Source organism: Prinia subflava, chromosome 4, assembly GCF_021018805.1.
Source record: "Prinia subflava isolate CZ2003 ecotype Zambia chromosome 4, Cam_Psub_1.2, whole genome shotgun sequence".
NCBI classification, from domain to species: domain Eukaryota; kingdom Metazoa; phylum Chordata; class Aves; order Passeriformes; family Cisticolidae; genus Prinia; species Prinia subflava.
The window spans coordinates 72,003,750-72,018,341 of NC_086250.1; the positions used below are offsets into that span (position 1 = coordinate 72,003,750).

The 14,592-nt window shown below is 45.6% G+C and overlaps 1 protein-coding gene across 2 annotated transcripts in view; it reads left to right on the top strand.

Annotated features, from left to right (window-relative positions):
* The first annotated feature begins 3,642 nt into the window (after nt 1–3,642).
* Nucleotides 3,643–14,592, top strand: part of EXOC4 (exocyst complex component 4) — a 314,358-nt gene continuing 303,408 nt past the window's right edge. For both annotated transcript variants that reach the window (XM_063397129.1, XM_063397130.1), the window contains exon 1: nt 3,643–3,765. In XM_063397129.1, the coding sequence (XP_063253199.1) occupies nt 3,680–3,765 (86 nt within the window). In that variant the 5' untranslated portion in view covers nt 3,643–3,679. The remainder of the gene's footprint in view (nt 3,766–14,592) is intronic.

Genomic DNA, 14,592 nt, shown 5'->3' on the forward strand with positions numbered 1-14,592 from the left:
GGTTTAATAAGGTGGAGCTCTGATCTGAGGGTTTTTCCTGGCATTGAGGCATCCATTAACTCTTCCTCCCAAATGGATTTGCTGGGGATGGATGATCCAAGTGGTTCCAACTCTCCCTCTGTGCCAGCAGGATTTCTGGGACTTTCTTTTCTATCCAGCCACCTGTTTTCCCCCAAACTGGAGGAATTTAGGCTTGGGTATCACCTCAGGCAAGAGCTGATGCCCAACAAATCCAAAAGTCAAAACAGGAGGAACCTGATGGAGCTGGGTTGAATAAGAAGTTTGTGGGTGAGATCTAAAAACTTCTTTACAGAAGAGGGGGAAAACCATAATTAAACATGGGAGAAATGGAATAAGAGTGTTGTTTTTCATGTTTCCCATATACCTGAGGTTTTCCATGGTTCCAAAGATTAAGACTTAAGGATTTTAATTTCAAGAAGCCAACAAGCAGCCTGTACCCATTCACCTGAGGACTTGGAAAATGCCTGTGGACAGTTGTAAAAACAGCATTCCCTTAGTGAGAATAAGTAAAATAAAGGGGGAAAAGTAAACCAAATAATTGGATTTGGGTTTTTTTAATAGTTAAGAGAGGGAGAACATCCTCTCGTACAGAATTTTACCTGCCTTTGAAGAGCAGTGCCTCACACCTGCTCTGCTTTCCTTCAGGGACTGCATTACCAGAGGTTCTGTGGCTTTGACATTGGAAAAGCAGCAGTATTTTTCCACTTAACTTAATCTTAGCTATTATTTTTCTGCAGAAGCAGAGCACAGCGCAACATGGGAAATGTCAGGAGGCAAAAAACAATAAGGAGACATTTGAATCATATCTCTGCCTAGATTCCCAGCATTGAGCCAGGCAACTTCTTCTCATGCTCCAGGAGTTTCTTCTTATTCACAGAGACAAAAAGAATTGATGGCAGCTACGTGCTGGGAAGAGAAACTGATTGTTGCTGTGCAGAAAATCCAAAAAACAACATAAACCAGCTTAGTTCACCCTTATTTAATGATAAATAGAAATAATGAGGTCATCCAGATGTGTGACTAATCCTAGAGCCAAATCCTGATCTTTCTGCACACTTTTACTCAATTCTTTACTCAGGCAGTTTGGCAAAGCTTGGTAAAGCTTCATAAGAAAACCAGAATTATTTGTAAGAAGAGGGTGGCTGGAACCTGATTCTTTACCCAGGCACCAATTTCAGTTTAATGGTGCTGATGTGGGGGTGACCAGCTCTGTAAGAAGGGTAAAATAGATTTTATTAAACTGACTGAGAGGTGCCAGCAGGATTAGGCTCATTTTCTACAGGCAGAACTGCTCCTACAGCTTAGATGGAAATTCTGGCCTTCACTCTGCTCCCATCTACACTGCTGGGAGTCAAAGGGGATTTCATTATAACCAATATAAAGGCATCACACACAAGGCAATTACACCTGTAAGAAGTTGGTGTGAGCTGAACCCTTTGGTCTGACATTTTCACTAATGTCTGAAATGAAATAATGAAGGACTTGTGGTACTTTTTCTCAAATGTTAAAGCTGTGGTTGAGAGACCCCGTGTGTACATCAGCCCTAAATCTCTTTGGTTTAGGAATTCCCAAGAATTCCCAGGGAACACTTAGAAAATATCAGGGGATAGAAGGGATTGCAGGTAAAATTACCTCAGGAAAGGAGGGAAGCAATCCCTTAGTGTCACACAAGCCCTGTGGGGAACAGAACTCTGGCCAGTGGAGTTTGTAAAACACTTCCCAAGGGAATAAACCGTATTTCCCAAAGAACTGCTCTGCCTGTGCCTCTTCAGAATCCTCTTTGGCAGAACTCTGCACTGTGTGGTGTTCCCTTGGGAAACTGGCCCAGCTGATGAGGAATAGCTCAGTACAAGCTCGCCCCTCCTTTTCTTTTTTATTATTGAAGGGAGGATGGGGAGGAGGAGTAGAACCATCTGTGATTCCCAGTCCCTTCTGAATGGAGAGACCCTCTACTGAGCCAACCTGATCTTTGTCACAACTTGTGACAGGGATTCATTCATCATCATGAACATTTAGTTTGTCACTTTGGATTTTCTTTGGTTTGAGTAATCCACGAACCACCCATTTTATCAGATACACCTCAGAGTACTAAAATACTATGTGAAAGGATGGTGAAAAATAATAAAAAAAAAAATTTCCCTGTTTCTCCTTCCACCGGTTTTAGATTGAGACCTTTTTTGTAATTGTGTAAGGAAAAATGATGTTTTCATGACCCTTCAGCCTCATTGTATAATATATTATTCATCAAGTGAAATCTCAGCGTTCACGTTCTGCATCAGCCAGGCTTCTGCTGGTTTCTCCCCTCCCGTTTAAAGAAAACATAAATTCCCACCTGTGGCTTCGCTGAAGGGAAAGGGCTGGTCAATGAAACCAGGCAGTGGTTTAGCAATTAGAGCCCAGGGTTGAAGCCAGCCGGGTCACAGTTCCGGGGGAGATTCGCTGCTGTTTGTCCTGATGAAGTTCCTCCTAAATGAGGTGATTATTGCGGCTGTCAGGAATGAAAAGGTGGCACCCATCGATTTCCCCCTGACCGCAGGCTCCGGGCTGTGCTGGCGCAGAGCAGTCGATGGGAATTGCCAATTAACAAAAACAATATTGGCGAGCCGGCAGATTGAGGAAAAGCTCCCTCTAGCCAGTGCACGAACTTCTTGCCGTTCAAATCACCGTGTTTGGGCACAGGCATTGGCAAACCTACGAGGAAAAAGAGATTTTTATTTTGGCGTAGCTGAATAGGAAATTGTGGAGCTGAGAGCTCGAAATGGGAAAAGCAATAGAACATCTACATTGGAACACACTGAAATGCACACCCTACCTGCAGATAAAAATCACTTTGGAGTAATTATTCTGTTCTGAAAACACATGGCTTATTCAGGAATAAAGTATCTTTTATTTCAGAATTAAAGTGCCCGTGTTCTTACACTGCCCTTCTGCTAATGATCACAGATACAGCTGCTGATTATAATAAATAGAGGCTCTTCCACAACAGCTACGGTGGAATTCTTCCCTTTGTAAATAAGGAATTGTCATGCTTCCAATTACCTCGTGTTTCAAATAGAAATGGGTACTCTTGACTCACCTACAGATTTCAGCAATTTCCATGCATTTAAATCGTCAAGGTGCAGCTTTGGGCAGAAAAAAACACTTTTGTGGGTGTATTTGTGATCAGACTCGTTCAGGGTGTGACGTGCTGTGAGTATTTAGCATTGCTAATTCATCGAACACGTTAATTTACGTACTTAACGCACTTTACCCACTTTTAAGTTTATAAACATTTAAATCCCCCACTGTTCAACCAACCCTGCTCCGTGAGGGCTCTGAGGGGATGCTTTGGTTCCGCATACCCCTCTCCGTTTCTTGCCGCTCCCAGTGAACGATGGCTTTTAGGCACAGCTTGTCTTTGCAGTTGCAGCTTTTCAGGTCGGTAATTTTTTAACCTTTTGCTGATTTTTAACCACCTGTCGAAGGTTTGCGTGGGAATTTATTACTCCGCCGCCAAAAAAACTACAACTCCCAGAAGGCTCCGCGGCGCCGCACCGCACCTTGATGCCGCGTGCCCCGCCCTCCTCGTCTTCTATTGGATAACAGCTCGCCCTGCTCGCCTGTGATTGGCTGCGGCGCGCCGGTACGCGTGTCTGCGCCGTGTTTGAGGGGGCGCAAGATGGCGGCGGGCGACGCGGTTGGGAGGTACCGCAGCACGGTGGGCAGGAGCAAGGACCCCTCGGGGCTGCTCATCTCGGTTATCAGGTAGGGGCGGCCCCACTCCGCATCCTCCGGACCTCTGAGGGTGACCCAGGGCCGGGTGCGGGCCATGCTGTGCTGGGGAGGCCTGCCTAGGTCGGGCCTCCGGGGTATGGGGTCTCTCCTGGGCATTGGGTGATGCTAGGTTTGGGTCCCTGCTGGCTCTGGAGCACTGGGGAGGCTGCAGTGCTGGAGAGAACCTTGTCCTGAGGGCTGTCCCCTGTGCCGCCGTCCTGCCCCGCTCACTTCCTCCTGCTCCCAGTGCTTTGCTTCATCCTGGGGTCAGAGGCGCTGGGACGGGCTGGATCGAGGGGCTGAGACCAGCAGGATGAGGTTCAACAAGGCCAAGTGCCGTGTGCTGTGTTGTGGCCACAATAACCCCCTGCACTGCTCCAGGCTGGGGCAGAGGGACCGGGAGTTTGTGCAGCAGAACAGGCCCTGGGGGTGCTGCTTGACTGGCTGAACTCGAGCCCAGGTGGGCAGGAAGGACAGTGGCACCCGGTCTGTGTTAAAAACAGTGCAGCCACAGGACTGTGGAAGTTGTTTTCCCCTGAGCTGGGTATTGATGAGGCTGCACCTCGGGTCTGTGTCCAGTTCTGAGCTCCTCAACTCAGAAAGGACCTGGAGGGGCTGGAGTGTGTCCAGGGAATGGAGCTGGGAAGGGTCTGGAGCTCCAGGAGGGGCTGAGGGAGCTGTCAAGGGGCTGAGCCTGGAGAAAAGGAGGCTCAGGGGGACCTTGTGGCTCTGCACAGCTCCTGACAGGAGGGGACAGCCGGGGGTTCAGGCTGTGCTCCCAGGAACAGGGACAGGAGGAGAGGGAACGGCCTCAGGCTGGGCCAGGGGAGGCTCAGGATGGATATTAAGAGGAATTCCTACACAAGAAGGGTCTTCAAACACTGTAGGTAGGACTCCATCACTCCAGGGGCAGCGGTGGAGTCCCCATCCCTGGAGGTCTTGAAGAAAAGACTGGATGTGGCACTCAGGGCTGTGGTGTGGGTGACAAGGTGGGGATCTGTCACAGGTTGGACTCAATGGTCTTGGAGATCTTTTCCAAGCTCCCTGAGGCTGTGACTAAACCCTGCAGACAGGATCAGCCTAATGCCATTCATGAAGGCCAAGGCACTGTCCTGTTATTGCTGTGGAGTCCCTGAGTGACCCCACCCTCAAACAGCACTGAGTACAAATCATCTGCCTGGACATCTGGAGGACAGGGAAGTCCAGTGAGGAGGCTCCATGGTCTGTGGGAATGCCAAAGGGGGCAAAGTGCTGCTGCTTCCAGGTCTGTCTTGTTGGGCTTGGAAATCAGGAGTTGTGTCCAGTCGTGTTCAGACATTGATTTTTGTCTGCCCACAAAACTTGGCTCTGCTGGAGGATGGTTCTGTGACAGACTTGGATGTGAATTCACTGTTTCTCTCACAATATTGTCTTTAACTGCTTGCAGATCTTTTCTGTGCTGCTTAAACCCAGTGGACTGGCAGCTGAATGCCCACACTGAAGGTTTTAAATGTTCTTACATGGTTTTGAATGTTCTGACATATTTTAAATGTTCTAACAGAGCAGGTGTGGGCAGCTGCAGTCACACCAGCAGGATACTGTCAGTTGTAATGAGCTCCCAAACTTTGGATCCTGCTCCAATGTCTTGGAGAGAAACTGTCTCTGTTACTTTGCAGAAGTTATTGTGGCACTAATTCTGTATCTAAGACATGTTATGATTTAAATATTCTCTGTGAATGATAATGTTTGGGAGAAAACTCCATTCTTTTTCACTTCTTTCTCATCACTCTGGCCTTTAGAATCTTGCAAAACTTGAGGGAGATGTTGGTTCCATAAAAAAAATATCAGCTGGTGCCACTGTCTGTGGAAGAATAATAAACATGCACTGGTTGTGCAGCATTTCCTGCTGTAATCATCTTTTTTCTGTGTTTCCTGTAATTTCCAAGAGTATATTTTAAGGTCTTCCTTTTGTACCTCTGTTTTAATAAACCTGGGCTTATTAAATTTATTTGAAAACAGAAGAGTGAGCTCACAGTGCTCTGTTCTCCAAATAAAAAGAAATGTTTGTCTCATAATCTTTGCCTTCCAGGCACTGATACCTTGGCTAGTTTAGGCCCAGTGTTTAGACACAACATTGAGTTATTGACTTTATGAAATTAAAGTTATTCAATAGAACAGCCTGATAACTAAACTTCAAGAATTTAATTAGAACTTGGTTTGGACGGAGAGATTCTCTGCAGAGCTTGACGTGTCAGGTTGAGCCAGACCATGAAAACCTGAGGGTAGAACTGATTGCAGAGGAAGGGAAAAAAGTGTTGTGGTAATAATATTGATGTTTCTTAGGCTTAGCCAAGTGCAGAAAGCAAATGGTGCGAAAAGGAATTTAAATCGCTTTTCTCTGTGCGTTGTTTTTGTGTAGGAGCTCAGGTGAGGATGAAACTTGCCAGGCAACAGGTGAATTTTTTAGTGGTTTGTATGGTCATAAAATACCCCTGCAGACAAATTTAAACCTGGGTAGCTTAAATGTAATTTTACTCAGCTTCAGAAAAATATTGCAAATCTTAACGGCGAGCTGTTGGTTTGAAATGTGACTGAGTTTCCTTTTGTTGATGGCTTTATTTCCAAAACGTTTATGCATAATAGAGGCTTCTGCCAGTTCTTGTGGTTTTACACTTGTGTATCCCTGTTTATTTAGGCTGTTTATTTCTGCCTTTTTACTGTGTGAAAGGTCCATAAAGGGAACAATGGATGAAAAACAGCAAAACTTTGCATTTTTCTGCTGTAAATGAACAAAACCAGAGGAGCTTCTCCAAGTATTGATGTTTTATTTGGTTATAGCAAAGACAGGGATGTTTTCCAAAAATCAAACAATGTTTAGGTCTGCAAAATCTCTTCATATTGTCTATGACATGCTTTGAAGTGTGAAGCTGAAAGGCCTTCTGTAAATAGAAATTATTTTATTAATGAAGGGATAATTTCTGATATTTACCCGAGCTCAGCAGCTCTCACTCACAAGAGACTGAATAATTGCCTTTTCTGTGATCCCAGATTTAGGGATTCTTGTAGTTCTGTGACTGGATTGCCCAGGAGAAAGTGTCTCACTTCCAGGGAGAGTATTTGGGGTGGGATCCATGACGAAGTTTAACTTTATAGCAGCACTGAAATCCAGTCAGAAATGGAATTTTATGGGATCTGGTGCTTTGGGGATTCAGTTACCCCTGCTCTCTCTGGTGCTGCTTTTCAGCAGCTCTGAGTACAGAAAGCTCCGAGATGAAGGAAAACCCAACAGGAAGAAGTGTCCCACGTGTGATTCCTTTGTGTCCCTGTGAAATGTCACTTCTTCCTGTCGTGTCAGGGAACACATTTGTTCTTTGGGAGTTGTTTCCTGTAGGAGGATCCATGCACTCATGGAATTCACCTTGGTCTTCTGGTCTTGCCAAGAATAGAGACTAAAGGCAGCCTCAAGGTTGGATTCATTTGGGAGAATGTTCCATGAGCACTGTCAGGAGTGAGGGATGTGCAGCTGTCCCAGGACAGGACTGATCCCTCCCAAAAGAGCCGGGAGCTCCCAGGGAATTCCCAAATTTAGGAAGGTGTAGCTCCATCCCCAGCAGTGCTGGGTTCACACTGAGTTCTTGGCCAGTTCCCCTCTTGTTTCCCCCAAAGGAGAAATAAAGGGATTGTCCACAACAATAAATCTTTTGGAAGTAAAGAGTGTCTGGGTAGCTTAATGAGCATTTTCAAAGTCTGCCCTTAAATTCTCACTTTTGCTGCAGCTCCAGGGAGCTTTCCTTCTTTTCCCTGTGCCTTTACACCTATTGGGAGTCTCTTCAATTAGTTCTTGTCTTCAAAGTGGTGAGAAGAAATGAGCATTATTTGCTACAAGAACACAGGTCCTGGGATTGGGACTTGTTGGAGTCCAGGACATCCCTGTGGCCACCCTGGAGGGTTTGGAGACCGGACAGGGGGTCTGGGGTCTGTCCAGGGGGTTCAGCCAGCCTCACACAGAGCCCAGGAGGACACTGCCTCTGATCCCTGCCATGGAGTGAATGCCCACAGTGTGTGAAGAATCACAAGCTGAAAGAATTTAAAATAAGTAGTAGCTAGTTTATTATACAGTGTAAATGTAGAATTTAGGATTTTTAGTGTATGGGTTTGAAGAGACAAGATGGAGGAATTGGTGAGTGGCCCCTGTGCTCCTTTGCTCTCATCCCCCATCTTCTGCTGAGCTGGATTTTAGAGACTGGTTTAGAGTAGAAACGACATGTTAGTATAGGTAGTAGACATTGGTAAAGTTTTGTAAATAAAAAGTTCATTGTGGACGGTGCTTGGATCAAGGGTACCGTACATAAGGGTGTGGGGCTCTCTGATCCGCCCAGTCCTGCCGCGTGTCCTGCTCTGCTGGGGACGCCCTGCAGAGCTGGAAAAGAACTGAGAGATGATGGAGAATAAACAACCCTGGAAACACGGACTGGTGGACTCAACTTGTCATCTCTGGCTCCGGTGTGAGACACTTTAGGCAAAGAGAAGACAGAAAACCTCATTACCTCAGGGAACAGCAACCCCGAGGAGAACCTCAGGGAACCCTGAGAGTGACTTCCAGAGTGGATATTGGGGATCAGGGCTTTGCAGCTTCTGTCCCTGTGCTGCTGCACCTGTGCCCGTTTCTCAGCACACCCTCCTCCAAAACCTGCTGATTCCTTCGTGGATGGGAAAGATCCTTCAAGTTCCTGAAATGAAAGGTGCTTTGTAAGGTCGAGATCCTGTCACAGACAGGGGCTTTTGCTGGAGAAATCTCCTGCTGATCCCAGGGGCTTTTTAAAAAAAATCCATGCAGATAACAGAGCAACTTTGGCTCACCTGCTGGAGGACAATTTGGGAATATTTTATCACTCAGAGGACAAACACGTGTTTGTATATTGATTTTGCTTAACCTTTTGTTTTGTTGGTAGCTGGTTTGAAGCAGCTTTTGTATTCTGAAACAAGCAACCTGGCATTTAGCAAATGCTTTTTTTTTTTTTTAGGGATCTTGTCAGATTTTTAATTGGTGAATGTGTCTGCCTTTTATTTATTGTTGGGCGTTTTTCTGCCCAGTTAAAGGTTGCTATATTTTCAAGCTGGCCTTTAGTAGCTTCTTTAATTGGGTGAAAACAAACTTTAGCAGTGACTCCATAAGACCTCAGTGAAATCTTTGTGCTGAGCTTTCACAGAAGCAAACTCACCCAACAACTCTCTGCAGAAGTCGAGACTGCAGGCAAAACACCTTGAACATACTTTTATTTTTCATGAGTGGGATTCTTTTTCTTTAATGCTTGTGGCCATTATTTTCATTGTAAGTGAACCTGCTGAATGGATTTTTGCTGATGGCCTGGCATTTGGTCTCCTCTTTGTGTCTAAAACAGTAGAGCTGAGACGCCAGTTTGTGATGGAGAGTGAGGAACGGGGATGTGGAGCTGTTGCCCTCGTCATTGCATTTGAGAAATAGCTGCTACAAGGAATAAACTCCAGTTATTCTGATCTGTAATGGTCTCTTAAAACCACTTTTATTGCAAATGGTGTTTTCCAGTGTTATAAAGGTAGCAGTTCTTCTACAAGGAAAGTACTTTGGAAATTCCCTGAAAATAAATTGTATATGGCAGAGCGTGGTTGTAAACTATAAATTTCCTTGAAATGATCTCCAGGCACTTGTATAAAATGTTTAGGTATTTGGCAAGTATTGGGTTGCAGCTTGATACAGACCCTTGGTTGCATTTAAAAATGGGTAAAGGAGCACATGTGAATACATAACCACAAAGAAAAGGACAAGAGGTGTGACTGTGCCAAGCTGAAAGCTCAAAGCACTTTATTTTTCAGCTCTTATTTTAGCTTCAGCCAGTGCAGAGCTGGAGTTGAACCTACCCTGGCCAAACTAGGAAGTGGAAATACTGGGGTTTGTTAGGAAATTATTGTGCTTTTAACTCTTTCAAAGGTGTTGCCTTCCACAGCTCTTGGTTCTGGTGCAGTTTTGAGACCTTCAGGTGAATGATGAAATTCCCCAAGGCTCCTGCTGGTTCCTGCAGGGCTGCAGGTGGGATTCCAAGGATGGGTTAATGGTGCAGCATCCCAAAATATTCGTTATTCTTTAATTATCCAGGTGACAGGTCTGAGTAGCATTGTCCAGCCTGTGCTCTTGCAGATCTGAAAATACTGATCCTTAGGGCTTTGACTTTCTCCTGGGAATGTGGGAATACATGGAATGGTTGATTTAATTTCTGGATGTAAAATTAATTGCCAAAAGAAGAGTTGGTCCCTGTGGTTTCCTGTTGTACTGGTTTGAAAGCAAAACCAGTGAGACTCCAAGTCAGAAATACAATTTAATAGAGAGAAGAAACAACAACAAAGGTAAAAATAAAATAAAAATAAGATAAATGCAATAGTACAGAGGAGCACTGACAGAGTCAGAATGCAAACCTGACACCCTGTTGGTCAGGGTGTTGGAAGCAGTCTGAAATAAGTCCCCATGGAGTGACAGATGTGGCTCTGTTGGAGCAGAGATGATCCTCAAGAAAGGGTCCAGTCATCCTCTGGGAATCCAGTGGGAACAGGCTCCCTTGGGGTTTGGGATTGCTGTTTTATCCCATGGAAAGGCTTTGGCTCCTCCCACTGGGTGGAGCATCTCCCAATGGGATGAGGTGATGTTATCAGTCCTGTGAGAGCCTTCAATGGCCCATTCACAGGGGATGTCCCTGGGAGGAGGATGGGTGCAGGAAGAGATAAGGAGGCCCTGCCTTATCTGGTGTTATCAGGTGTCCATGAACAGAAGGCATCGCCCTCTTCCCCCCTGGAGTTACAAGAGATAAAGAACAATATCTCCCAACCGGCTTCAACAGATGAAAATAGAATACACATTTTTGGTTACATTTCTCAGCCCAGGACACCTGTACATGGAGCCAGTCCTGGACAGGGTCTCACCCAGTGGGGTGGGTGAGTCCCTCTGTTTGTGCCTGAGGTGTAGCTGGCACCTCCTGGGGCTGTCTGCTCCCTCCAGCCCTGTTCCTACGTAGAAATTGTGCAGCTCCTTGGTGTCCCTGGGCTTTTCCCGTGTGTGGGACTGAAACTCTTCCTGTGCTGTTGGAGCCCTCTGAAGGAGGGGAATTCTGTTGAAGCCACTGCAGTCCAGTCTTTGTTTCAGAAACCAGCTGATCGCTCACTCCCCTGGCATCATTTGTATTGGTGTGAGGAAATTTGATTAAAGGTTGGTTAATTTAGCAAAATAAAGAATTCCCTGCTGGTATTTGTTTAGATGGCTGGAGGCTGCTCAGGCTTTTTGCTGCATCTCTCCTGTACCCATCTGCAAGTCCTCAATGATAAAAAGATCACCAGCTTCTGTTGAAAATGCTCTAACCGACTGTGTAAATAGCATGAAAGATTAATGGAATGTAAGTAGAGGAGGAAAATGTTTTAAAATGCTCTGTTTGCTCTGGGTGCTTAACAGGATTGTGAACAGACCTGGTGCTGCTGTTCTTGTAGGAGTTATTTCTTTGCACAGGGGAGAGGGAGATCTCTGCAGGCTGAGAACCTTGTGCTCCCCTTAGTGAGGGTGGAGCGTGCTGACCTCAGGATTTCACTTCTTTTTAATTTATATTTTTATAATTTTTCAATCAGTTCTCACAACACCTCATTTCCCATGCCCATTGATTTGAATATTATAATTTTTGACTACCTGCTTCCCAGCACCTCATGGTTTCTGTGAAGAAATCTCTTCCCTGAATGCTTTAATTCATTTCCTCAAATCCAGAATGTCACAGTAACAATCCATTAACCTATGAAAATAATGAGAAAACATTCAACGTGTTGCTGCCAAGCTCAATTGTTAAATACCTTTTGGAGTTGGTTTTTTTTTCCTTCTGTCTGGCTTTATTTTATACAGACCAAACTTTTCCAGTGGTTTCTGTGAACCTCTGGAGAGGTTTCCGTGAACGTCTGGAGAGGTTTCCAAAACATGAATTATCAGATTATACACTTTGAGGTTAAATAGTGCTGGAAGCTGTAGATCACCCCACCTGGGACTTGTCTTTAAGACAACAGTTTTCAATTATAAAATTCAAATAAGTCCATTTAGTTTAATGAACCTCTGGAAATCTGTAGCTCAGTGGAGACACACTGGGTTGAAGTAGAGCTGTTCTTGTCCCAGGGAGCTTTATAAAACATTTTTGATGTGATCTCTTGAAATGGAGCTGCCTGTGATGTCTCCTGGGCTGTAAGAGCAGTCAGGAGGAAGAATTTTTTGCTGAACTGCTCTGGACAGGCTCTTTTCCCCAGAGAGGATGTTTTTACACCCATAAAAATAAACTTGGAAGCAGGGGGGAAATTGGAATAAACGCTGAATTTCAGAAAGGAGCAGATCTTATTGTTTCCTTTAAAATGTTACACATTTTATTCTGATTAACTCAGAGACTTCAATACTGGTAAGGTAAACGTGTTTAAAATGTGTTTTTGATCTCAGGTGTTGCTTGATATTTTCACTACAAGTGCATGAAATGGTCAGTGTCAGAGGCACTGTGTGATGTTGTGTTTGAGGGGCACTAACAAATGAGTGCGTTTGTCACGGGTTACTGCTTGCAGAGCACTGAAATGCATCTTCCACACCTCTGGGAAGCCAACACTTGATCCTCCCAACAACTTGCACTTCAGATTCCCTCACTGCAGCAATTTTGGGATCATTTTCAGCTCGATGGTGCCCGAGGAGCTCTCGGCTCAGGGCAGCGAGATGTGCGAGAGGATTCCTCTCGTCTCGGTGATTTTGTTCCTCTCCCTCACACGCTGACCTCTCCTCTCTTCCCTGGTGGTGTTGCCTGGCTCTCAGCGTTCCTGCCTGGCCCTTTTATTCTGAAATAAGAGATACCTCAGGCTCGGGGCTGCTGTCTCTCCTGTGGCTGTGCTTGGCCTCGGCTGTGAGCACCACAGATGCTACAAAAGCATCACAAGGCTTCAAACCCAAAGGAAAAAGCAAATGCTGGCATCGCTGTGGGGCCACAGCCATCAGCAAGAGTGGCCTGATGAGAAGAACTGCATTCTCATAGGCTTTTATTTCCTCTTTTCCTTTCTTTTTTTCCCCTCCTCCTTTTTAACAGTGAAGTTTCCTTGGCACATTGCAGCTGTTTCCTGCAGAGACGAGACTGAGCTTTCTAGACATCCACAGTGCTCTGCTTAAATTATTATTTGTTGCTTCTAGCAACTGCTTCCTTTGTTTAACTCCACAAATCCTTTGTTGTTCACAATTGTCTTGTAGCTCAGGCTGTATTTCTCTTTTCTTTACCGTGTTGTACTCTGGTTTGTGTTTTAGGTCCTTGGTGTGGTGTAACATGACAAAACAAAGAACAAGACAAAATAACGCCTTTAATTTTCTTTCCTGAGGGGTGGTTTTGATAGTTTTAATGCTGTGCTGTTTATTTTGTTATTTGGTGCAAGTGTGTATGATAGTGTGATACATAGAATATGAATTCCCCTGTGCTGGGCACTGCTGAGGTCCCATCTCAAATCCTGAGGGCAATTTTGGGCCCTGTGTGATTTGAGGGGCTGGAATGGGTCCAGAAGGGAGCTGGGAAGGGTTTGGAGCCCCTGGAAAAGCTGAGGGAGCTGGAAAGGAGCTGAGCCTGGAGAAAAGGAGGCTCAGGGGGGACCTTGTGGCTCTGCACAGCTCCTGACAGGAGGGGACAGCCGGGGGGGGTCGGGCTGTGCTGCCAGGAACAGGGACAGGAGGAGAGGGAACGGCCTCAGGCTGGGCCAGGGCAGGTTTAGGTTGGATATCAGGAAAGATTCCTTCCCTGAAAGGGTTTTCCAGCCCTGCCACAGCTGCCCAGGACAGGGGTGGAGTCCCCATCCCTGGAAATGTTCAGAAAAAAGCAGAAGTGGCACTTTGTGATTTGGTTTAGTGGGCATTCAATTGAAGGTTGGACTTGATGATCTTGCAGGTCTTTTCCAGCCTTGCTAATTGTGGTTCTGTGACTTTCCCAAGCCAAGGGTGGTTGCAGAGCCAGGAGGAGAATGCAGAATTCCTGAGTGTCCCATGACACCGGACTGACAGGGGCCCTTCCGTGTGTAAAGTGAGTGCAAACACAAACACAGCCTCTAGCCAGGCATGTTAAAATGTAAAAACATTTAATGTATTTTAAATTTGGATAACAGGAAAAAGTCCCTCTCTGAAGGGCTGTCCAGGGCAGTGGTGCAGTCCCCACTCCTGGAGGGATTAAAAAACCATGGGGATGTGGGGCAGTGGTGGCCTTGGCAGTGCTGGAAGAACAGTTTGACCTGATGAATTTATGGGTCTTTTCCAGCCTTAATGTGATAAATTGTGATACATATTCAGAGTTTTACAATATTTCAGTGTGGTACCTCCCCAGCATTTCTGAGCGGGCACTAAAAGAATTATCCTTCAACTCTCACCCAAACCATAAAACAGTGAAAACCTCACCCAATTTCTTTGGGAGGAATGGATTTTGGGTATCCCAGGAATTCGGGATTTTGCCCAGGGCTGCTGCTGTTGAACAGATTTTTGGGTTTTCTTTTTGCTGGAGGAACAGGTCGGTACATCAGTGAGTCCTGCCTTGGCCACACATGAAATGCAGCTGGAGCTTTGAGCAGGACCAGCTTTCAGGCACTGTGCTTTGAGCAGTGGGTACCACAAACTGCGTGTTTGGAGCTTCAAAGGGGTTTGAAAGTGAGGAACTGGGAGCCTCCATGAGGTGTGTGATACAGCACTGAGCCCTTGGAACAGAGGGTGGGGAGTTTACTGTGGATTCCTGTGAAAATTGGAGCTTTGTTTGATTCCCCCCCAGTGATTCAACACTCAGTTCAATT